The 23,189-nt window shown below is 47.4% G+C and overlaps 2 protein-coding genes across 2 annotated transcripts in view; one reads left to right on the forward strand and one right to left on the reverse strand.

Annotated features, from left to right (window-relative positions):
• Window positions 1-23,189, forward strand: part of B4GALNT2 (beta-1,4-N-acetyl-galactosaminyltransferase 2 (SID blood group)) — a 110,701-nt gene that overhangs the window by 42,589 nt on the left and 44,923 nt on the right. The window lies entirely within an intron of this gene.
• IGF2BP1 (insulin like growth factor 2 mRNA binding protein 1) overlaps window positions 1-23,189 on the reverse strand; it is a 49,007-nt gene that overhangs the window by 4,486 nt on the left and 21,332 nt on the right. Inside the window, exons 3-12 of the mRNA XM_074978857.1 lie at window positions 11,249-11,297; window positions 9,921-9,972; window positions 8,331-8,394; window positions 5,258-5,539; window positions 4,612-4,746; window positions 3,465-3,587; window positions 2,102-2,237; window positions 1,264-1,386; window positions 605-721; window positions 159-233 (exon numbers count right to left, since the gene is read on the reverse strand). Coding sequence (XP_074834958.1) covers window positions 159-233; window positions 605-721; window positions 1,264-1,386; window positions 2,102-2,237; window positions 3,465-3,587; window positions 4,612-4,746; window positions 5,258-5,539; window positions 8,331-8,394; window positions 9,921-9,972; window positions 11,249-11,297 — 1,156 coding nt within the window. The remainder of the gene's footprint in view (window positions 1-158; window positions 234-604; window positions 722-1,263; window positions 1,387-2,101; window positions 2,238-3,464; window positions 3,588-4,611; window positions 4,747-5,257; window positions 5,540-8,330; window positions 8,395-9,920; window positions 9,973-11,248; window positions 11,298-23,189) is intronic.

Consider the following 23,189-nt stretch of genomic DNA (forward strand, 5'->3'; position numbering starts at 1 on the left):
AGGTAATCAGTATTATTGCCCAGTCCTCGCACGCATGGAGTTTGCACGCAGGGGTGAATGTCACACATGCACTCGGTTCTGCACTAAGGCAGCCATTGCCTGGGCTAAAATTCCCTTGCAGACAAGGGCCAATGGCCATAGGAGTCAGAGGAAGGAACCTTGAACTGAGCTTCTGGTGGTCCGGTGATTATAACCATGCGCACTTTGGAGTCTGGCGTTTCGGGAGGCGCGATCTGAAAGGGAGAAGGAAGACAAATTTTCACAAGGGAGAGGTAAGCCTGATGGGCTAGCTGGCTTCTGCCCCATCCCCTGGACAGAGATGCCAGCCCCGAGAGCACCCAGCACTAATGGGCTACAAAGCCTTTGGCCCCTTACTGTGGCTGCCAAACAAGAGTTACGGTGCCCCAGCCATCTGGTGGTTCCCCAGAGGTTTTAGTGCAATGAGTTCCGTCCCTAGCAGGAAAAGTACGGCCAGCTCTTTGCTCAACACTCCCGTCTTAGGGCTGATTGGGACACACTAGACCATTGGCCACCTGCTCTGCAGCCAGTAGCATTTTATGTACTAATGGAACGTGACTGCAGCAAAGCTGCCCGAGAAGGCTACCTTGATGGAGGCACTGGCGAATCGCGAGAGCTGTTTGATGTGCTGGCCCTTCTTGCCAATGATTGCGCCGACGGCCTGAGCGGGAATGAACACGTGCACCGTCTCTTGCTCCGGGGGCTGCCAGCAGAACGCTTCACATTACCGCCAAGGGTTAAACAAAATCAGGCTGGGCCACAGTGGTTCGCCTCAGCCTAACAGCAAACCTAAAGCCGGCAGGCTGGGTAGATGACCGACTGCCTCCCCGCAGCCTGTCTGCAATGAGCCAGAGTCACCTGCAGACAGACACCCTGGGTGACAGCAGGGCTCAAACCCAGGACCGTCAATACAAGGGTCAACTCCTGCAAGATGCGGGGCTGACAGCAGCCTCAGAGGCACTGCTCATGAGAGCCAGCCAGGAGTCAGCAGAGGGAGACACAGTCCTAGACTCGCAGCTGGATCCAGACCATCATTTCTCTGGAGGTTCGGGAACTCCAGGGCGCCTGTGGCTACTGTTCCTTTATACAGAACGAAGCCAGGCCAGGATCACAGACCCAAAGATAAGAGGATGATCATTGAACTGGAGCTGTGCAGATAGCCACAGCACACCCACCCCCCAGGATTGCTCTGGTTCCGGGTGCCCAGCAGCTGCCCTCCCCAAACCACCTGGCGCATCTACCCACCATAAAGGAGTTATACGGCGCTGCCCCGGAGACGCTGCTTGGAGGCGGTGGCACCGCATTGGAAGAAGCCGGGAAGAGACCGACTGCAGCCAAGTTAAGGCCAGGGATCAGATGAGACTGTAGCTGCGAAAACGAGATGAGATGGGGAGAGAAACATGGGTGAACTGTTATTTGGATCCCAGCAGCAGCAACGACAGCAGCCCCCACACCTGAGATCAGCACCCCATCGTGCTAGGTGCTGTCCATATCACTCTGTACCCCTTGGTGGGTGGCAGGCAACAAGGACTATACCTGGGACCCTCTGAAGAGCTAAATGCACATGTCAAGGCCAGCATTCCCTGTAAGCTGGGCACATGGGCACCTGCTCAGGAGAGATTCCCAGGCCACCCGGCTGATTAGCAGAGCACCCACAACTTGGTGGTTTTGTATCTACTGGTGGTGCACACTGACACATGCCTCAGCGCACATAAAAATGTATCCTGCACCTGGATGGAAAAAACCCAACAGTGGGCGGAAAAAGAGTAGAGGGACTATTGGTCAAGGCTCACCAAGTATGCGCTGGCCCACAGAGACCGAACCAACCATAAGGGCGAGGGACTCGCTAGATGGACCACCCAGCCATGGAACCACCTGCTGGAAGTGGCTGGGTGATGCCTGCAGGAAGAGCAGGTGGTGGCACACCAGGCTCAATCTCAGGCTGCCAACGCTAGCACCACTCAAAGCACACACCCGGTTTCCTCCCACCCAACGACAGCTGCTCCTCTGCTCCACCGCCCGGCAAGAGGGAGAGACCAAAGCCTTGGTGCCCCAGGGGGAAACAACCCTCCTTGGCACTCACGCTCATGGCAGCCACGTCATTTTCATAAGCTTCCCTCACTTTCTTCATGATCTCCTGCTCAGCTTTGCAGCAGTTCTCGATGGAGCCCTTCACCGTGATGGTCCTTTCGGGGTTGTAGAGCGTCAGGTCCTGCAAACTGGACACAGCAGGGGAGCTGTCACAGAGCACCAACCTACTGCCAGCAGCCCAGCAAAACCTGTGTGGTCCTACATGGCTCGGGTGCAACCTCCAGGGCTTAAGAGTCACTGCAGGCAAGAGCCACTACCCAGCATTGACCTCAAAGGGTAAGAGCCACAGCTCACAAGTCTCCCATCCCACACAGGTCAGGACCATGGGCAACACATGACACACAGGTGGCTACAGGTGCAGTCCCTGTGGGACTCAGGCTGAAGGAAGCTTCAGGTGTCCATTGAATCAAAAGGAGAACCATTCAGTTAGAACTGGGAAGTCTCTCCACTCCTGCTCCCTCTCCAACCTATGCCGCCCCCGTGGGTAGGAACTGCCGGGCAATGTCTGCAGCACTTCCCCTGGCACCATTTATGGGGCTGGTCAGCTCCCACCCCTCCCCCATGGAGGGGAGAGATCACTCTGCTCAGACATGGCCCCAACCTTGACATGGCCCCAACCTTGACACTGCCCATCTCCTGAAGGCCTCTCTCTGCCCCAGTCTCTTCTCCTCTGCCCAGCCATGGCTCCACTTAAACGTTAGGTGGACCGAGCTCCTGCACCCCAGGGCATGAGGAACCCACTCAGTTAAGCCAACCGCAACCCTGGAGTGGACGGGCTGAGAACAAGATTCACCTGTTAATCCGTGTCCTGGGGAGGCGGTGCCAGGTTAACGCCCTGAGGGGAAGGTTCCCCCCCAGCTGCAGGGAGTGCCCACCGGGCAGCACAAGGGGACAGACAGTGCTGACGAACGGGCTCACCAGCTCTCCTCAGCCCAGGCCGAGCTGGGGCATAGCCACCCCCTTCCTCGGTGGGCCCTCTTGGAGGGAGCTAACCGGAGTTACAGGGAGGGGCAGACAGCCTGGGGCAGCTGCCAGCTCTGAGGAATTTGTCACGGTGGCTGACAAAACTGGCTCCTTTGGGAACCTCCAGACGCCCCCACCCCAACATGGTCACGGGCAGCCAAGACCTGCGAGTGGCCCTCCTTCGGCTCTGTGGCTGGCGACCTGCAGCCCCCTGGGGCTCCACCTGCAGCTGATACGTGGCAAGGGAGGGGGTGCGAATCAGCAGATTCCTGGCACCCTGGAAGTGCTGAGAGGGAGGAAGTGCAGGGCCCAGGGAAGGAGAGGTACGTGGGTTGCGGGTGGAGCCCAAGGAGGCCGCAGGTTGCACATTACTGCCTGGCTTGGGAGCTTACGATGAGATGGTAATTTTTGTCTCCGTGTCCTGTTCCACCTTCTTCAGGTTCCGCCCCTCCTTGCCAATCAGCCGCCCCACAAAGTTATTGTGGGCCAGGATCTTCAAGGGCACCTCGTCGGCTCTGCAGCAGGAGGGAAACAAATGAAAACCTGCAAGGGCAGAGGTGTGGGGGGGACCAGGCCTGCTCCAGGGGTGGGAGGGAACTGCCTTGGGGCCTGGTGATTCACATGGGGCCGGGGTTCTCAGCCACCAACCCCTTGCACCTGTTCTAGAGCACTGCAAGTTATGTTCTGGGCAGCCTATAGGAGGGAGGGGGGCGGCACCGCGCACTCTGGACAACCTTCTGGCTGGCTGCCAAAACCTCGACCTTCTGGGAGCATGAAGTCAGCCCCCGGGTCCCAACAAGTCCTTCCCCTGGCTGCCTGTTGGGACTTGCTATTCCCATGCAGGCAGATCCTTTAGCAGGGTACAGCAAAGCACCCGTTGGCCGCGTTGGCCAGCATGGAATCAGGGGAGCTGTAATCAGGTATCTGATGGTCCCTTCACTTCCAAGGTGCAGAACGGAGCTCATGCACCAAGACCTCCTATTTGGTCATGTACAGAAACTGACGGTGAACGGATGGGTGGCCTCAGGCTGGGAGCTGCCTCCCCCACCCAGCACCCTGTGCCTGAGAGGGCAGAGCAGGCAAGTTGTGATTTGAGCCAGTGCCGGGCCTTAAGAGGTTGCCAAAAAGCACAGGAACTCAAGTGCCTGTGACCCAGCCCAGCCCTGAGCTCTTCTCCTTGCTCAACATGGCCTCTGTGGAAATGCTTCAACATCCACTGAGCTAATCCACTGGCCTCTGCAACCGCCTCTCAGGAACTCCCCACTCCCAGAGGTGCTGCTCAGACACTACAGTGCAGGGAGTCCACGAGGGATGAGACCCGTGTTCCCCATAAGCTGGGCACTTGTGCGACCACTCAGATTCCAGTGCTGCCCAAATGATTACCGAGGTACCCCAGCTAGGTTTTAGCCATACAGGCAGTGAACATTAATCACATAAAATTATCCCGCACACAGATGGAAAAAGCTGCACCCTATGGCAGACAGGAGAGGGAAGATCAGGTGAGGCCCCTAGGGGTCGCAAGAATGCTGAAAGCCTTACGTCTTGGTGTCTTTTGCCTCCTTCTGCATAATCTCCAGGATCATCTTGCAGGCTGTTGAGCAGCCCTCGGGGGTGGAATGGATGCTGATGGCTTTCTCCGCAGCTCCCGCATTCTCCTTCCGGTGTACATCAATTCTGCATGGGCAAAAAGCACAGAGTGAAAACCACACCCGGGGCCGCCTGCTCCATGACCTTGACACGGCTCGAGTCCCTGCTCATGAGCCATGCTCATCCTGCACCAGCTGTGAGCCTCCCTCAATGGCAGGGTCGGAACAGCCCAGGACAGGGTTGGCTCAATAACAGGCTGACCTGGATCAGACTCTGGATTTTTGGATGCCAAAGCCCTCCTGGAAAAAGGCATAACATGCACCAATGGCTGGAGGCCAAAGCCAAGCAAATTCAAACACCAAAGTGAGGCAAAGATCCCAGTGCACCTGGGAATGGATTCTTACAGACTCCAGGGTGATTCTTACAGACCATTTAATTACATCACACCGTTCTTCCCGCAGGAAAAATCCAGCCCCTTGTACCCACGCAGCCAATGCTCTGAGCTCTTCTCCCGTGACTGCAGGCAAAGCAGCCCTTCTGCCTCAGGGCACGGGGTGGATGGATGAAGAGCCAGGCTGCAGGAGAAGGTGGGACTCACTTGGATTGTGTCTGCTTGGTGATGTTGCGGATGGTGGCTCCCTCCTTGCCGATGATGGCCCCCACGTACTGCGTGGGCACGAGGAGGCGGAGTGGTATGTCCACTGGCTGCTGCTTGACAGGTGCACCTGCAGCAACAGGCGAGCCCTGCCTGGGGGCCCCCCGAGTGCTGAAGCCTGCCCGGCGCCCATTCTCCGGCCCCTGCATGGACTGCTCATCAGGGATGTAGGAGACTTTCAGTGCATGGTTTTCCAGCTGGTGCCCATTCAGTTTCATGATGGCTCTAGTGCAGACAGAGAATGGGAATATCCCAGGTCACGCCTCTTTACTGGCTCTCCTGTGCCACATGGACTGTTCCGAGCTCACTCCATGCCAAAGGGGCTTGCTAAAGCTCAGCTTGAGCTCCCAGTCCTGTTCCAAATGGCTGCGCCAAGCATCACAAGCTTCAGAGCACCCTGCCAAGACACTGTCTGGGATGCTCAGCCCTTAAAAAGGCACAGAAGCCACCAGGACTCACGGCAGTCAGGTCATCCCAGGAGTTTGCAGGGGTATGGGGGTGGGGCGGGGGGCGTGTCTTTACGCTGTTCATGCAGGAAGTTGTGGAATGAAAATACCAAAGAGTCAAATTCACAGCTGGTAGAGCACTGTGCCCCTGCAGCAGCACCAGTTCTGGACTATTCTGGGTGCTATTTCCCAGGGCTACCAATAGATGGCGATACCCCCCCGAAGCAAGAACCAGCTATGCTACAAACCCATTGCGCCAACACCACATGTGATCACCTGAACCCGGCTCTACCACTCTTTGCAAAGCCAGCCCCCCTAAAACATGGGGCAGGCCCATGTCCCCATATTATCAGGGCTGTGCTGCTACTAGAGGCTTTGTTTTACACAGACAGCCACATCCTTGCACCCCCCCCAAAAAAAAAAAAGTCTCAAATGTTCACACTGGCTGTCTGCTTCTCCTAGTGCAGCACTTCCCAAACTAAATTTGGCCACAGAACACCTGGGTTTGGAATATATTGACAGAACACACACATGCTGGTCGGTGGGGGTGGGGCGTTTCATACCGAAAAACTGCTACACATAATGCTCGAAAGTTGATTTAAAAAGAAGAATTAGGTTTTTTAGATGTCCAATTTTACAAAGCACAAAAAAAAAAAAAGAAAAACAGAGAAAATCATCCAAATGAACAACTAGGGTCCTTGTAATAGGACTCTTAGCAACCCTATAATTAAGTATAAAACTTAAAAATTAAGTACAAGCCCAAAACATCAACAGCACAGCTGAAAGAAGGATGGTTAGCGTTTGTTTTTGGTTTTTTGTTTTTAAAATAGGAAGGATAATATTGTTCAAAAAAGCTTAGAACACATTTTTATGAAAAAAGATGCAAAACAAATAAGGTATGGAAAAATATTTTCAAAATTGTGTTTTATGAATTTGTAATTTTTACAAAAAACTACTGGAAAATAAAAAAAAATTCAAATATTCCTGAAGTATTAGGAATGATGGTGGACAGTTGGAGCCCTTATCAGGTGCAGCTTCATGTGATTTCTCTGAACACAACTTGTACAGAACCAATCCAAATGGACTCCAATTGTTATGCAACTCATGCCGAAACACTATTATGAATGCAATATAATTACTATACCTACAATCTAATCAAATACCTTAATATTTTTGATACATATTAGCTTATAATTTAGTATTTCGGAAGGAAAATATTGCTAGCATCAAAATGTTTTCATGGAACACCGTTCGCATTGTGCGGAACTCGTATCCGGAAGTTAAAGCCACACAAATTCATTGAAGGAACAACACAGATCTTTAACAGCGAGGCCGATTAACCAATGGAATACACTCTCAGGGAAAGAGGAAGGCTCCATCTTTTGGCATCTTCAGATCACAAATGGATGCCTTTATGGAAGACAGGTGATTTGCCAGACAAGATGGTGATGGGGGTAACTGGGTGACATTTAACACGAGCTAGGGGTCACCAAAGACATTGATGGGCAGAAGGTTTTTAAAACAAAAAGGATTTCTTCATGCAGTATAGAGTCAACCTGTGGAGCTCCTTATCAGGGGATGTTCAAAAGAGAGCTAGATAAATTCACGGAGGACAGGTCCATCAATGGCTGTTAGCCAGGATAGGCAGAGAGGGTGTCCCTAGCCTCTGTTTGTCAGGAGCTGGGAATGGGCGACAGGGGAAGGATCGCTCAATGATTTCCGGATCTGTTCATTCCCTCTGAGGCACCTGGCACTGACTACAGTTGGAAGACAGGACTCTGGCTAGATGGACCTTTGGTCTGACCCAGTAAGGCCATTCTTATGTTCTGTGATCTATAGGAGGTCTGACTAACCGATCTTAAGATCCCTTATGACATGAATTCCTCCTGTTTAACTTAGTCTGAATCAATGGTTCTCTAAGGCTTTCACCAGCACCCATCTTCATGGTGTCTTGGCAAGAGAAATTTAATCCACATGGCAGTAGGATACCCATTAACTTCATATCTACTAGCTGTTCGGAACTGGAATCATCTTGTGCAAAATGATGAAGTTGCGTTTGCAGCTGAGGCTGTCATTTTGTCAGGGATTGACCCGGGCAACTGGAAACTTTTTCCTACCATGGATTTTTTCCTAGGGGGTGCTAACTCCCACCATTTCCAGCATAATTTTAAAGCCCCAGTCCCTGATTGTCAGGTGATTAGGTGAGAATCTCAGCTTCCTTTCAAAGAGTGAGTTCTGAGCCCTCATGATCCTACAGAAACGCTGACCTGAGTGCTCAGAAAGCAGAAGGCAAAGGAAAAAAATCCTCATGTGTTATTGCCTTGAAGAATGCTCGTATTTTTAGTCAAAACTTACGACTTTGTGGAGGGTGAAGGGAGGTTGACTCCAGGTTTCTGAATTCTTGGAGCTGACGGTGGTATTTTCTACATCCTGGCAGGGGTAGGGGCAGGGGTGGGACGGGGCAAGGAAAGGCAAGGCCAGGCAAGCTTTCTGTTTGGACAAAAGCAGCAATTCCTTTTGGGCCATCCTAAAAGGGGTATGGTGTATAGTGGCGGGATGATTTTACTTACTGTCTGGTCTGATCCCGGCTGGAATAGGTGACATTGACGACGGCAGTCTCGCTGTCCGTGTTCACTTAGAGCAAAACATGCATGAATTAGTGGGAGTGGGGCAGGAGGGCCAGCTGGGTTCAGCACTCAGAGAATAAAATTAATTCGCTTTTAAAATGAAAATCTGCTCCCCTCACCCCTTCTCCCAATCTTTGCCCAGGCACTTTCCAAGTCAGGCTAGACACGCGGCCGACCCAAGTCCTCTAGCCCCGGCTCTGGCAGCCCGCAAGGAACGGCAATGCCAGGAAAGCAAAGGGAGGGTGGCTGTTTCCTTCACGTTGCTAAACCATGGAAGTAAGTTTAAGTCGGTCAGGCCCGGGTCAGCACCTACGTCCCTTTGACTTCAGTGCCTACATACCTAGGAGGGTCTGGGCCGTACTGCCCCCCAGCTAAGGCATACTGACTACGACGTTCAGGCAGCAGGAGCTCACAAGGCCTTCGGCTAAATCTCTGATGCACCATAATGGGGTTATAGTGGGAACTCCCCAGCATCAATCTGACCCCCTGGGACTGCTGGGGCTTGGCACGAGCGGAGCCAGGTGGGGGAGAGTGCGAAAGAGACAAGTGCAACCCTCATTATCCAGCCCATTTACCTCAACATAAGGCCAGGGGAGAGATCAGTGTCTTCTGTCCAATCGGAGATTGGACCTGTACAACTTGTTTTATAATCAGGCACCCGACACCCCAGCGATCTGGCCACTGGGAAGAGGATGATCACCCCAAATAGTTTCACAAAGGATCGCGATGAGCCAACATTAGTCCAAGGAGTTTTAGTCACTCAGACTGAACCCAAGGGGAAAGACTGCCTAGCCCCATCCATTCCCTACTGACGTGACCAGTTATGGGTTGAGAATTTGCCAGAAAAATGCAGCTTTCAGATAGGGACTGGTGTGTATGGGTAACAAGAATACCTGTAGTTATAACCAGGACCCTCTAAGTTTTTCTATCCAGAAGCAGAATAAATTTGGGTCTGTGCACTAAGGCATGAGTGGATGTCGCCACCCATAGAAACACAGGCTGCCGGCTTGGGGGCGCTCTGCTAATCGGCTGGGGGCGGGGCGCCCTCGAACTCTCCTGGGCAGCTGCCCAAGCATTCAGCTCACAGGGAACAATAGTTATAACACTGAGCTGGGAATATTAAATGTCCTGCTTTAACGCCGTCACTGATCTCTATTCGAGATCAGGATGAGACCGAACCTAAGGGACAGATTTCCCCACATCTGCCTGTGGGGCTCTTGCTCCTTACTCTGAAACATCTCGCACTGGCCATCTTCAGACAAGATACTAGACTAGACGGGCCTTGGTTCTGATCTAGTCTGGCAACCCCAAGCTTTGGGTCGGCCTAAAGAGCTTTCCTAGCATGCCAGCACAGCGGGAGAGAGTGGAAGTGATGCAGGTGTTCACAGATGGAAATGACAACCCATAGGCCAGACTCAAGGACTTAAATTTGCCATTCAACCAAATTCTGTCCCCCATGGAAAAGTGTCTGACTTTAAAAAGAATCTAACTGAATAGTCATGCACGCACACACACACTCTCTCTCTCTCTTACCTTGTTCGCAGTTTTCTACAGTGCCGTACTGAGCTAGCAAACTATCCAAAACCTACAAAAGCAAAGGGAAACTAGATTCCATTAGGGTTCAAAGGACCATACCATGAAGCCAAAACACAAATTCAATCAAACCCAGTTTCTCGCAATCAGGTAGCCTAGCTTTTACCATTCTATATGGTTTGTGGAGTGGTCGGGGAGGTGGGATGACAGAAGAGCCAGGTCCCAGGGCAAGATGCGGGGTGGGGGGGGTGTTCCAAGCTCTGTGCTCCCCAAAGGGGTGGGGCCTCAGGTGGAACAGGGGGAGCTGTGGGCTAGCCTCCCCTGCACCCGTGCTTCAGCACCACCTAAGGCTCCAGCAATGATTTAAAGGGCCCAGAGCCCTTTTTAAAATCGCTGGGCCCTGGGGCAGTTCTCCCTTTCTCCCCACCCTGTCTGCAGGTCTGTGGAATTAAGACTTGGATTCTATTTCCTGGCTTAGCCACAGGCTTGCTGCATGGCCCTGAGTGAGTCATTTCCCCTCTCTGGGCCTCAGTTTCCTCTCACACCTTTTGTTTTAGATGTGAAGCAAGGACTGTTTGTCCAGTGCCTAGCCCCAGGGTATTCCAACCTCAGTTAGGGTTCCTTGGCACTAGGTAAGGCAAAGATGGGGTGGGGTTACCCAGCTCATAAGATGAGAGCCACCATCTCCAAACACCACCAAGCATTTTGGGGGCCTCCATTTCTTGCTGCCTGGAGACGCCGTCTGGGGCCAGATTTGCAATTTCTGACAACCAGGCCCTTTTGAGGCACATTGAAGGTGAGCATCTAAATCACTTGGTGCTCCTAAAGCCCCCGTTGGCTCAGATCTAGCCCGGATGAGTGCACTGAAGGCTTTAAAACCGAGGAAGACAGACAATTTGGAACTCCACCCTGACACCAACAGGGAAGTCGCAGTGTGGTGACACTTCCCTCCCATAGGCCCATGCTGCTCAGGAGAAGGACTTGGGGAGGTCATGGAGAGGGAGATGAAGTAGTAAAGATGATGCACCCGTTGCCACTGGGTACAAATGTTTGTTTTTCACCCTAGCGATCAGACTAACTTGCAAGCAATGAGCAAGAGGTACGAAAGTCTAGAGAAGGCAAGATCAATAGCGCCCTGCACGGAAACAAAATTTGTACCCACATCCAGTCCACAAATGTGGTCCTTGGATACCTGCTGATCTGCAGGGCTCTAGATACAGAATTTGGATCTGCATCCATCTGTGACCCACAGAGCTAAAGCAGTTGTCCCCACATCTGCAAGGCTCCTCAGGTGCCTGTCTTTAATAGGTTTCATTTGTTTCACTTACCTCCCATCGTAGCTGGGGTGGGATATTTCTTATCTGAATTTTGCGGCTCCTGAAGTTTAAAAAAACAAAAAACAAAAAAAATCAATTTCAAGCCCAAGCGGTTGCCTAAAACGAGGCCCTTTGCCTTCAATATTTCATTTCTGTACACCATGGAAGGCTTAGCCCTTAATCAGCACCAGTTACTCAAACCGCACATTATCTTTGGCAAGGCAGACCAATACCACTTACTCCCACTGTACAGACAGAGAATCTAAGTGGCAGGGGGATCAAAGTCACTCATGAAGACCAGAGCTATGCTGGAAACTTTTGCTACTATACCTGGGGTGTGATATCGCTATGGCATTTCTGTATCAGTAAAAGCCCCAAGACTGTGGTCTGTTGGTGTTACTCTGACGGAGCCTATCATCTGCAGATGGGACTGAACCTGGGACCTCTGGGATTTGGAACATGAGTTTCTACTGCATGAGCTAAAAGCTAGCTAGCTAGCTACTAAGGCTGTAGGAGGAGACTAATTCTTTCTCCATGAGTGGTCTCAGTGCCACTAGATGGGATAGTACCCAATACCGAGAAGGCGTGTGAGTTACAGCAATAAAGACGTGCTTTGTCCATTATTGATTAATATATGATAAAGGCCAAAAGAGACCACTCTAATTATCTGTTCTGATCTCCTGCATAACACAGCCCATGGCGCTCCCCTGAATTAATTCCTGCTTTAACTACAGCAGGTCATTTTGGAAAACGGCTGATCAATTTAAGAATTTCTAGTCAAAGAGAATCCACCACAATCCTCTGTTAACTGTTCCAGTGGTTAATTATCCTCACTGCTAGACCTGTCTTATTCCTAGTCTAAACTTGTCTTGTTTCAATTTCAAACCATTTGATCCTGTCATATCTTTGTATGCTTGATTCAAGAGCCCTCAATCATCAAAATTCTGCCCCCCCCCCACCCATAAAGGAAGACTGTCATCACGTCTCTGATAAAATAAATTGAGCTCCTTTAATTTCTCACTATAAGGCATGTTTCCTTTGCTTGTTTTGAGCTGCGAACACCAGAACTGAATGCAAAATATTCTGGCAGCCATCAAACCAGTGCCAAAATACAGAGAAAACCACCTTACTTCTACTGGAGAGTCCCCTCTTTACACAGCCAAAGACCACACTTGCCAACTCAGCCATCTGCTGCACTGGGAGTTCACATTCAGTGGACTATGCACCAGGACCCCCAAGTCCTTTGCAGAGTTGCTGCTTCTAGTTTAGCATCTTCCCATGCCTGTAAGCATAGCATGGATTCTTTGGCTACATCTACACTACAGCCTGGATCCATGCATTCCCGTTGATCCTATTATTCTATCCCAGACAAGAGGAGTAAGATGCAGAGCCCATGGTAACATGATTTAAGGTATGTCAACTCCAGCTGTTATTCTTGTAGCTGGAGTTGAGTAGCTTAAGTCAATCTCCTGATGTAGCATTCTTAGACTCATGAATTTTCACTTAATCTTTTTGAAACGTGCCCTTTTAGTTTGTGCCCAGTTTATGAAGCAATTCAGGTTGCAATTTCAGTGACCCTGTCTCTTATTATTTACCACTCCTCCAGCCTTTGGATCATCTGCAAACTTCATCACTAACGATTTTCCAGGTCACTGACAAAAATATCAAACAGAGTAAAGATGCCATGCCTGCAGAACCCCACTAGAAACACAACAGTAAACTCTTTCATATCCGGCAGCCCCAGGACTGGGAGGCTGCTGGATTCAAATACTCTGAATAATCAAGAGGTATACCTATCAATGCAAAACACTGAAGAAAAATAAGGTTAGTTATTTAGAACAAAAACGTATGCAGAATACTTTATTTACCAGCAGTAGTTTGTATGCTGTAAACATACTATATTTACTTTCACTGTACTGTACTTACTGAAAATGTAACTAAAGTTTACTTAAGGTTAAAATAACAGTTATGTGAGAGTTCTACAGGGTAGGATGTCAGATATGCAATAGTTTACTGTATTCCCCATTTACAATTAACTTTTGAGACCTACCACCAGTGTTCTATATAAGCTGGATGCTTGCTCATCCACCCGGAGAGATGCAGATTCCACTCAGCAGATTGGCAGAGTGTCCAGAGCCAGCAGCACATATTTCTACTGGTGGTGCACATTTGCACATGCCTTGGTGCACATAAAACTTATTCTGCACATGGATGGAAAAAATTAGAAGGAACACTGCCTAAACAGAGTTTTTAATCCCTTCAGGGCCATGTTACTTTTGCACCATTCAGTTTTTGTAATCAAAATGTCACACAGCACTAAGTGAAATACCTTACCGCAGTTTATTATACTAACACTACCACTTTATCAAACAAAATTGCAGTCTTATCAAAAAGATATTATGTGGGTTTGACAATATCTATTTTCCATAAACCTATGTTGATTGACATTAACCTCTATTACTCTCCATCAATTCTTTATTAAATAACTCAGATATCATCCATTCCATAATTTTGCCTAGAAGAATCATAAAGTTGAGGGGGCTAAAATTATACAGGTCACCTCTCTGCCGTTTTTAACTTGTGGCACAAAATCCCCCATGGTTCTAAGACTTATTGAAAAAATTAATAGTACAGAAAGTGCCTCATCCACCTCTTTTGAAACACTAGACATCAAGTTAGCTGAACTGACAGATTTAAAAATGTCTGACTTTAGCAACTGTTTCCAACAATAACTCCGGAGGTTGTTAAAGCATTTCTTCGTGGTATGCTACAAATTACATCTTTCTGGAAAGGTCAGATGATGTAACAAATATTATAACAAAGCTTATCCCAAGAGCAAAAAAGTACACTAAGTAGGGGAGGTGAACTCTCTGGAGGTCATACAAAACTGAGGGGAAACTAAAGCAACTGGTGAGCAATAACTGACCTACAGCACGGACGACCTTCTCCAGGGTTAGCCCCTGATGGGCTGCTGGCACTATATTTACCCACACCTCTTCAGGTATAGGTGCTTGCAGCTCCTATTGGCTGTAGACTGCCATTCCCAGCCAATGGGGGCTGCAGGAAGTGGGGCTGAACAGGATACAGCTTCCTGGAAGCTCTCTTTGGCCAGGAAAGGTGAACCATGGAGGATGGGATCTGCAACTACGCATACCTTTAGAGGTAACAATACGGTATCAATGGCCCGTCAGACGCTAACCATGGAAAAGCAAGTCTGTCTTTCTACCCACCCCTGCTACAAAGGGCTCTGAGAGGGACTATAAAATACGCTCTAATTTTAATGGTTTTGAAAAGCTTTTTCCCCCAATTTAAATCCCATGTTCAAGTTGATAACAGGCCGCTTCTGTGGTCACATGTCAGCTCCTCCTAGCTCCAAAATCCCAATAGGATTTTTTTTTTTTTTTTTTTAAATTTCAAAGCCAAATTTACTTCACAGCCTCTCCTTCGGATGCTGGCCCCTTCACAACAGCTGAGAGGCCTGCCACACCGAGGGGCTCAGAGCGTTTCCTGAAGTATATGTTTCGGATGGGAGCAGAGGACTGCGGGTCCCTGAGCCTACAGTTGCACAGATTGTTACTTCATATCAAATGCTTAGGAGTGTCCCCTCCGCCTGCCCTTGCCGGCTTAGATTTAATCCCTTTAAATCACTTCCTACCACCACTCAGTAGTTTATCATGAAACAAATCCTGAGCGGTGCTGATCATCTATACCCAGACTAAGGAGTGCCGTGTTCAATGAGAGCCACACTGCACCGCACAGGTCCAACCCAGAAGTTCATCACCATGCGGCAAAACCCTGAACATTAATGCTTAAAGTTGGGCTTCAATGGGACTTCACCGCATGCTTTAGGGGACTAATCCAGCAAGGAGGATTCACTGGTTATCAGGCTAGTTGACAACTTGGTTCAAACCCCTACTCAGCCACAAACTGCCTGTATGACCTTGGGCAAGTCACTTAAGGATTGTCTACATGGACAGTTAATGCTTAACAAGGTGGGGTATTAAGCTATGCCAAGCAGGGTGCTTCACGCGGTCTGCATGGGACCTTGCTATAAAAGCTGCCTACTGTGCTTTGATCTGCCACCTGTTGAAACAGAGTTAGTCAAAGCATGCAAGGGTGGAGTCCTGCACAGAAATAAAATCTGCATTTGCATCTGAAAAAGTGATCTGCAGATCTCCACACTGGCAGATGCAGATACCTGGGGATATAAAGCTGATAGCCACATAGTTGTAGGGCTCTCCATACAAAATTTGCATCTGCAAAAATAAGCCATGGATAGCCACATCCATGGACATAAACACCCATGGACATACAGTGGGTATCTGCAAATTTGCAGGGCTCTATGCAATGGAAGTTCTAGTTTGCAGCGGCAGGGTCGACAGAGACATCAAATGAGCAGCAGGTTCAGGTGCTGTATGAAGAGTTAGACCCCAGACTTACTGTTCTGTGTCTGTCTTCCCCAGCTGTAAAAAGATGGTAATAGCGCTTCTTTATTTCACCGCAGTGTTCTGAGAATCAAGGTGTGAGAGATGCTCTGACACTAAGCCAACGGGTGGACACAGAAGAATGTGATGTATGTAAGTAGCTACGTTTCCCCTGATGTCTTGATCAGGTCCCAGATGCTTTGTTGAATAGCATGTATCTAACTGCAGTGCTGAATGCCTTATGCAGGATGTGCCCCTGGAGTAGTTAAGAATGCAGTTAGCTTTTTTCTTTTCTTTTCTTTCAATGTTGAACAATAAAAAAGCTGTCATGTGTACCGGCCCTGGGGACTTTGTCATTGATTTGAAATTATCCAACCAAATACTAGTAAAAATGCTCCCAAAGAGTAAATAGAAGCCTTACCACACAAATGTGCTGAAAGCCTGATATATGTGATGTTCATACAGCCAGGGAATAGAAACCCTAACTTGTGACTTGAAATCACTGTATCTAAATTCTCACCATGATGTTCAAGAGCTCTTTAACCAACAGGGCTCAGATAGCAAAAGAAAGAGTAATGTGAACTAGTTAAATCGGGTTGGCTCATTCTGAATTATTAATAAATTCCAAAAAAATTGCTGGAATGTTTTGCAGACTACCCTCCAAATCAAGATAAATAAGAATCACTGAGCTTAAATTAAAAAAATCAGAATAAAAAATATTAAATGCCATTTTTCCCCCTTTAAGAAAACTTACTTGAAATCCAACGTGAAATTATGACAAAGTCTCGATGTACTATAATTTCTTAAAATTATTCATGTTACGTTATCAAGTAATGCATGCCTGCGGCTGGTATTTTAAATAAAACCAAACCATTGACCTGGTAGAAGTTACTGGTTAAGTACCTGGAACTAGAGTTTGTTGAAGCACTATACCAGCTTTTGACAGTAGTAACTTCTTCTGCAGGTGCAGAGAGAGTTTTTTGTTTTCATTTCTGTTTATTCAATTTCTCCAGCTCAATGGACTATTTCACCTGAAGTTGAGAAACTGATTGGAAGGTGAAAAAGCAGGAAAGCTTGCGTTTCTTTTCCCATCTCCCAATAAAAGTGAGGTGTGAGAGAATGCAGTCTACTAGTTCTGAAAGGATATGATGACCAGACCAATCAGATCCAGTGAACCAGAGCCAATGGGAACTGCATGTCTCCATGGCTACAGACCCTTTAGGTGAACAAAATGGCAGGGGCCTGCTAGTGGCTTTCCCAAAGTGGGCTCACTGCCCTTTTTAAAAATCGCTGCTACAGTCTCTGAGCGCTCCACAGTCTGACATAAGCAGCCTCTCAGCACCCTTGTGAGGGAAAGCAGAGCTATTATCTCATTTTATGAGGGCCATTGAGGCACAGAGTGATTAAGCAACTTGCCTAAGGTTACACAGAAGTAGATAACAAAGGAACTTGAACTCTGGTCTCCCAGTTCACAAACTAGCCCCCTAACTACTGGGCCACTCACCTTTTCCTGTAGGAAGTTGTTACAGTAGACAAGGCCTAGAGAAAAACTAAGTCCAATTATTACACGCACGCGCACGGAGCAACTTCGCAAAGTGCTCAGCAATGGAGAATCAGGCCCTAACATATATAACAATGGGCAAGGACACTGAAGCGAAACCAGGAGTGGGTAGGGCAGCTGAAAAGGAGGGGAGAGGCACCAAGAAGCGAGTGCAAGGGCTGCTGTGCCTCCAAATTCCCATGCTTTTGCACCTCAGACATCTTACCTTACTAGCTGGCATGTAAATTAAAGTTATTTTAAGGCATTCACCTATCAGCCTACAGCTGAAGGTCATTGCTAGGGCTAAAACTTTGAACTATAATCTCAGAATGATGGGTCTCCATCGCATGATTCCATGAGAGTTAATTCAGCAGTAGTAAGTGATTCTCACATAGTAATGCAACACATGCTCAGCTGGCATAGTCAATTGAATTAATTCAGAAGTATTAGGATACTATCCTCTATTAATGGAACATACTCACTCTTAGCTGACATATTCAATGGTTAAATATCTACTTCCTTTACTACACGTGGAACTGAATTAAATCATACAAAAGAAGGTCCACTAAAATTCTTTCAAAATTTTAACTGAATTTGGTTCTGCAATGCTCCTCCCCCTTTTGCCTTTCATGAACATTCTGAATTTTCAGGCCCACATGCTTCATAGGCACAATTGGCAATGAGCAGAGCTGGTGTGCTCACCCAATGACACATGACTCCTGTGACCCACTGCATCCAACTAACAGCTCAAAAAAAGAGACTACTGAATAGCCTCAGATCTGTTCACAGCTACCCCAGAATTAGAGTCACAAAGTTGTCAAATAAGAAGAATTAATAACGAGAGCACACTACCAGCAAGAGGAGATGTGCTTATAATTAGTCATTGATTTCTCTAATTATATGGAAAAAAAATCAGTGAATTAATAAAACAGAACATGGTTTAGTTAATTTCAAAGTTAGAAGAAATACTCCCAAATTGAAGAGATAAATGTAAATTTACAGTGTCTTTCTGCTACATCATCATCATCATCAAGGTCTCACCATGAACAAAAAGGGTGAAAGGCTGGCTCCTCCACAGTCAACGTCAAAGCAGCTTTGACATTGACTTTTCATGTGGCCAGAATTTCCTCCACCATACGAAATCTGACATGGAAGTGGAGCCTGCAGAGCCGTGTTGGCACAAACTAAAATTTATGCCAACAACTGGCTGAATCTTTGGATAATTTGAGTTGATGGAGCTACACTGATTGACACCACATAAGGTACTGGTTGAAATCATCTAAATCACAAACATTAAAAAAGATTCCCCATGAGTTGTTTTACCCAAAAGTGAAAACATCTGCCTCACTGATGCCCTTTGAATAATCTATATTACTGATCTGAAAATGTCTCATTTCCAGCCCTACATCTGCCCTCCAGCTCCATGAAACCTCCTGGCTGAAGACCTCAGTAAATAGTGTTTCTCAGCTGAACTGGGAGGAAGGGGGGTGGGGTGGGGGAAGAGAATGAAACCAACTCCATGTGAGCCAAGAGGGAGACCCTGTGCTTCCCCTCCCACCCCCCTCTTCAAAGATCATGATAAAATGAGACAGTCTTAAAAATTCAGGAGACAGGAAGGTTCAGACAGCAAAAATGGTGGAGTTCTCACAGAAGCAAACTGGTTGGGTCAGACAAAATCTTCAGTCTGATCTGCCATTTTCTTTTTGCAGGAAGTCTGATAGGAAATCAAATACCTTGCTTAGACACTAGCTAATCCATGTCCTGAAATGAATGGAAGAGCAAGTGTTGAAGTCTAGAATGCAAGGAATGTTGTAGTTCAGAAAGGGTCAAAAGGATTTTAACTGATAGAAGAAAACATGTATCTGGCTGCCCCTCGCCCCTAAAATTTCTTCTGAGAGCTACGAGAATCTGCCTGCTCAGAGAAGGTATTCCTCACATATACGACCACAATTTAGTCTCCCAGGTATTCTCTGCTCATATCCCACTCCCTTGCCATGAGTTTGTGGGGGGTGCGGAATCTGATTTTTCTTGCTGGTAATTTTGGGAAATCATCTGCTCTCAGCCTGTTTACCTGCAGCAAATGCAGAGGATATATGCTTGCCCCTGACAGGGGCTATTAAGACTTAATATTTGTTAATTAACTAAGATCTTCTAATCAAAGATGTTACTTATTATTACTAAGCATTCTTTTATCAGCTTCCTTTCCATTTTCACATGGTCTCTCTTTACAGCAATATCTGAATCTAAATGACTCCTAAAAAGCTAGCACACCTATCTACAACAGCCATGGTACCAACAGGGATGAACCCCTCCTGCCCTAGAACAGAGTACTGAAAATTACAGAGCAGGAGTTCTAGGATGGATATTAGGAAAAGTTATTTAACCAGGAGGGTGATGAAGCACTGGACTGTGTCACTTAGAGTTGATGGAATCTCCATCCCTAGAGGTTTTTATGTCCTGGCTTGACAAAGTCCTGGCTAAGATGATTTAGTTGGGGTTGATCCTGCTTTAGGCAGGGGGCTAGACTTGATGACTTTCTGAGGTGCTTTCTAGACCTAGGATTCTATGATTCTACAAATACTTAATACAAAGGAGGGTATAACCATATAGGTCTTATAACACACAATTGTGTAGTTTCAGTTCTGACCTGTAGAAGAGGGCAGCGGTACGCATATACAGCTGTAAAATATAAGATATTATATCGCTTGAAATGAACTTCAAGAGCAGTGAATTATAGCTCTACACCTTTCGTTGTTGTTTGTAGTGTGGCTGTAGCTGTGTGGGTGCTAGGATGTTAGAGACACAATGTGGGGGAGATAACAGCTTTTATCAGACTAACTTCTGTTTATGAGCTAGATGAGCTTTTAAGGTACACAGGTCTTCAGCACAGAAAGCTGGTCCAATTAAAAGCTATTACCTCCCTCTACTTGTAGTTCTACTCACCTTTCAATCAATGAATAAATCTACCTTCCTGTTCCTTCTGAAATCTCACCAATGGCTGTGTCTTTTGGGTGAAGTCATGAAGAAACAAGTTAAAAAAAAATTGGTTTATTTATAAAAACACACACAGTAGAACCTGCTTACAGGAAACGCCAACAGCAAAACTCCATTCACTGCAACTCTGAAACAGACAGACATTCGGATTCTGTTCATTCTGACCTCTGCTCAGAGCGCAGCTTCTACTCCAAATAAATAACCTCACCATAAGGCACTTGCCCAGCCTTTGATTCATGATGTGCCAAAGGCAGGAACTCCTGAGACCTCTTCCTTTTTGGGTGGCTGAAATAACCTTGCTAAAGTATCGTGATCAATTGCATTCTCTTGGGGGAAGAGACTGCCTCAGTCTGTGTCTGGAACAGCGCTTCACACACAGGGAGCCTGACCCAGACTGCAAGCATTAGACACCTTCATGACACAAATAATCGTCTTGTGCGCTTTGATTCCTGGGAAGCTACCAGCTGCTAAGAGTGAGGAAGAGGGGCTCTTAAACAGCAGAAACTACTATTTGTCTTACACTGATGGCAAGCTCACACTTCAAATTCTTCCTTACTTTGCAAGCAGCGATTCCACCTGGTGAAATGTGTCTCCCTTTCTCTGTCATATGCTGCTGCATTTTTTTTTTAAATGAAGCAGCTGTAGGGATATCCTGGGGAGAGGGAAGGGAACCAAACAATCCCCAGAAATGCTTCACTGCTAATGGAAACTTTTGCATTTTCCCAATTTTGTATTAAAATATCAGCAGCAGACTGCAGTGTCTCCTGAACACCTTCCTCCTGCATCCTCTTCCAAAAAGACTCCCATGAGGTTGTGGACTTCTTTCAATTTTAGGTCCTTCTCTGGCCTGTTACAAGAGCAACAGACTACCTTCCAATCTTCCACGGCCAGTTAGAACTTAATGCTCATTACCATGCTTTGGATCCGATAACCGTTATACAAAAAAAAACCAAACAAAAAAAAAAAAACCAAACACACCACCACTATCAGCCAGCCACGTCACCAGTGCCCTCTACCAGACTCAGAACCACTCAAATGAGTGTCAGAGGCACTATACTGCTCCCAGATAATGAGGTTCTCTGGGAGGAGGACCTGTGCTGTTTGGAAAAAGATGATCTTGTTTCTCTCCCCTCACAACATAAAGCCCGGTACAACACAATGAGTTCTGGCCACAGATTGGTTACAACATGTTTCAGTGACACGGTGATTTCCTTTCATCTAGGGATGCTTAAACTATCAAGACAGACATACATTAAATATCATCGGCCTCATTTTACAGACAGGAAAGTGAAGAGATGCAAAGTTGAAAGGATTGGCCCAAGGTCACAAGGCAATCTGGAAGCCATCTGGAGCAGAACGCACATCCCCAACCCCTTGTTTTCCACACTAACCACTAAAAAGCCATTTCTGTTCAAGTTCTGTTGCCCCCACTGCAACTGCAGGCAGGCAGAGTTTTTGCACCAACTAGTGGTGAGAACATCTTATAGTGCACCCACCTCCATGGAATCAGAGCACCTTATTATTATCCCTACTTCACTCAGTGAAACCAAGGCACACAGACGTGAAGGGACAATACCAGCAGATGGTGTGCAGGTGCAGACCAGAGGCTCTCAACTGGTGACTGCTGGGACCAAATGAGGGCAGTCGGGGTGGAATATGTTTATGTTGACAATATAATTAAGCAGGGCAAAACTATTTTTATATATAAAAATACTGATTTTTATTTTTAAGCTTCTCTCTCCAATTTGTATCAATTTATGCTTTTACCATTGTGCAACGTTGTGGGTGTAAGCACTCTATACATTCACAGTTGTTGGAAATTAGGGGGTAGCTGGACATTGGGGGAGAAATCACATTTTTATTTAAGGATAGTTGGCATTGGGATTCAGAAAGCTAAAGCTATAGATAACTTTATAACCATTTAAAAAAAAAAAAAAAAAAACTTATCAGCATGCAAATACCACATTCTTAAACACCAGCCACCTTGCTTTGCCAATCTGTGAATATGGGCATCATTGATCGAAATGGCACTCGTCTGTTAAAAGCACTGTTTACGATTTGCCAATAAAAAAAAATCAAATACTTCCCAGTTTAAATATAAACCACCCTCTCCCCACCCACCATTGTCTTGCTGTTTCCTTCTGTGCCCCCACCTGCCTGGAGTCACCTATTGTCTTGTATCTGAGGCAGACTGTAACGTCTTTGGGACATGGACTGAGTTTTTGCTGTTTCTCCATCTGAAGGGGACTGTGGTCTGTGACTCTACTGCCCAGGTATTACTGTGCTACAAATACATTTACTTTATATTAAGTACTATCCTTAGGTGCCAGATTACCTTACAAACGCCTGTGGTGTGAACGGCCAAGTCTGAACGCAGAAGTGGGCACATCAGTTTTCCCACCTGTACAATGAGCAAAACGACATTCACCTGCCTTTGCTGAACTGCTGGTGATCTATGAATGGATGAGAGGTGTCAGTTACTGACCAGGGATGAAGCGTGGCTATTACAGTCCCATGGAAAACTGAAATAATTCCTAGCAAAGCCCAAAATGCTCTGAGCAAAATGTGGAGTCATTTGAGATGGAATCCTCGAGGAGGGGCCAGGATTAAGTACATTCAATATGACCGTCAGCCTGTGACATGCCTTCCCCTCATAATGAGCAGCAGGCATTTCCCCTACTCTGGGCTCTTCAGCTTTAAGCATCACCGAGAAGTACAGCCAGCCAGGGTCAGCTGTCTGATCCTGATGACAGGTTCCCAGAAACTGGCTTTATTTATGCATTCAAGGGGGTGACACGAGCCTCCCGCTTAACTGAGGCTCTGCTGGTAATTCCCTGAAACGCAGCGGCACGCCAGTGGTGGCGCAACCCCAGAAAGGGCAAGTGACATGTCCTAGGTGGGTGGGGTGGTAAGGGGCCAGGGTCAGTAATGAAGGCAGAAGGATGGGGATTGCAGGGCCCGGGGTTTGGCAGGAGCTGCTGTTCTGGGGCCACCA

The sequence above is a fragment of the Carettochelys insculpta genome, chromosome 28 (assembly GCF_033958435.1).
Source record: "Carettochelys insculpta isolate YL-2023 chromosome 28, ASM3395843v1, whole genome shotgun sequence".
Taxonomy (NCBI): domain Eukaryota; kingdom Metazoa; phylum Chordata; order Testudines; family Carettochelyidae; genus Carettochelys; species Carettochelys insculpta.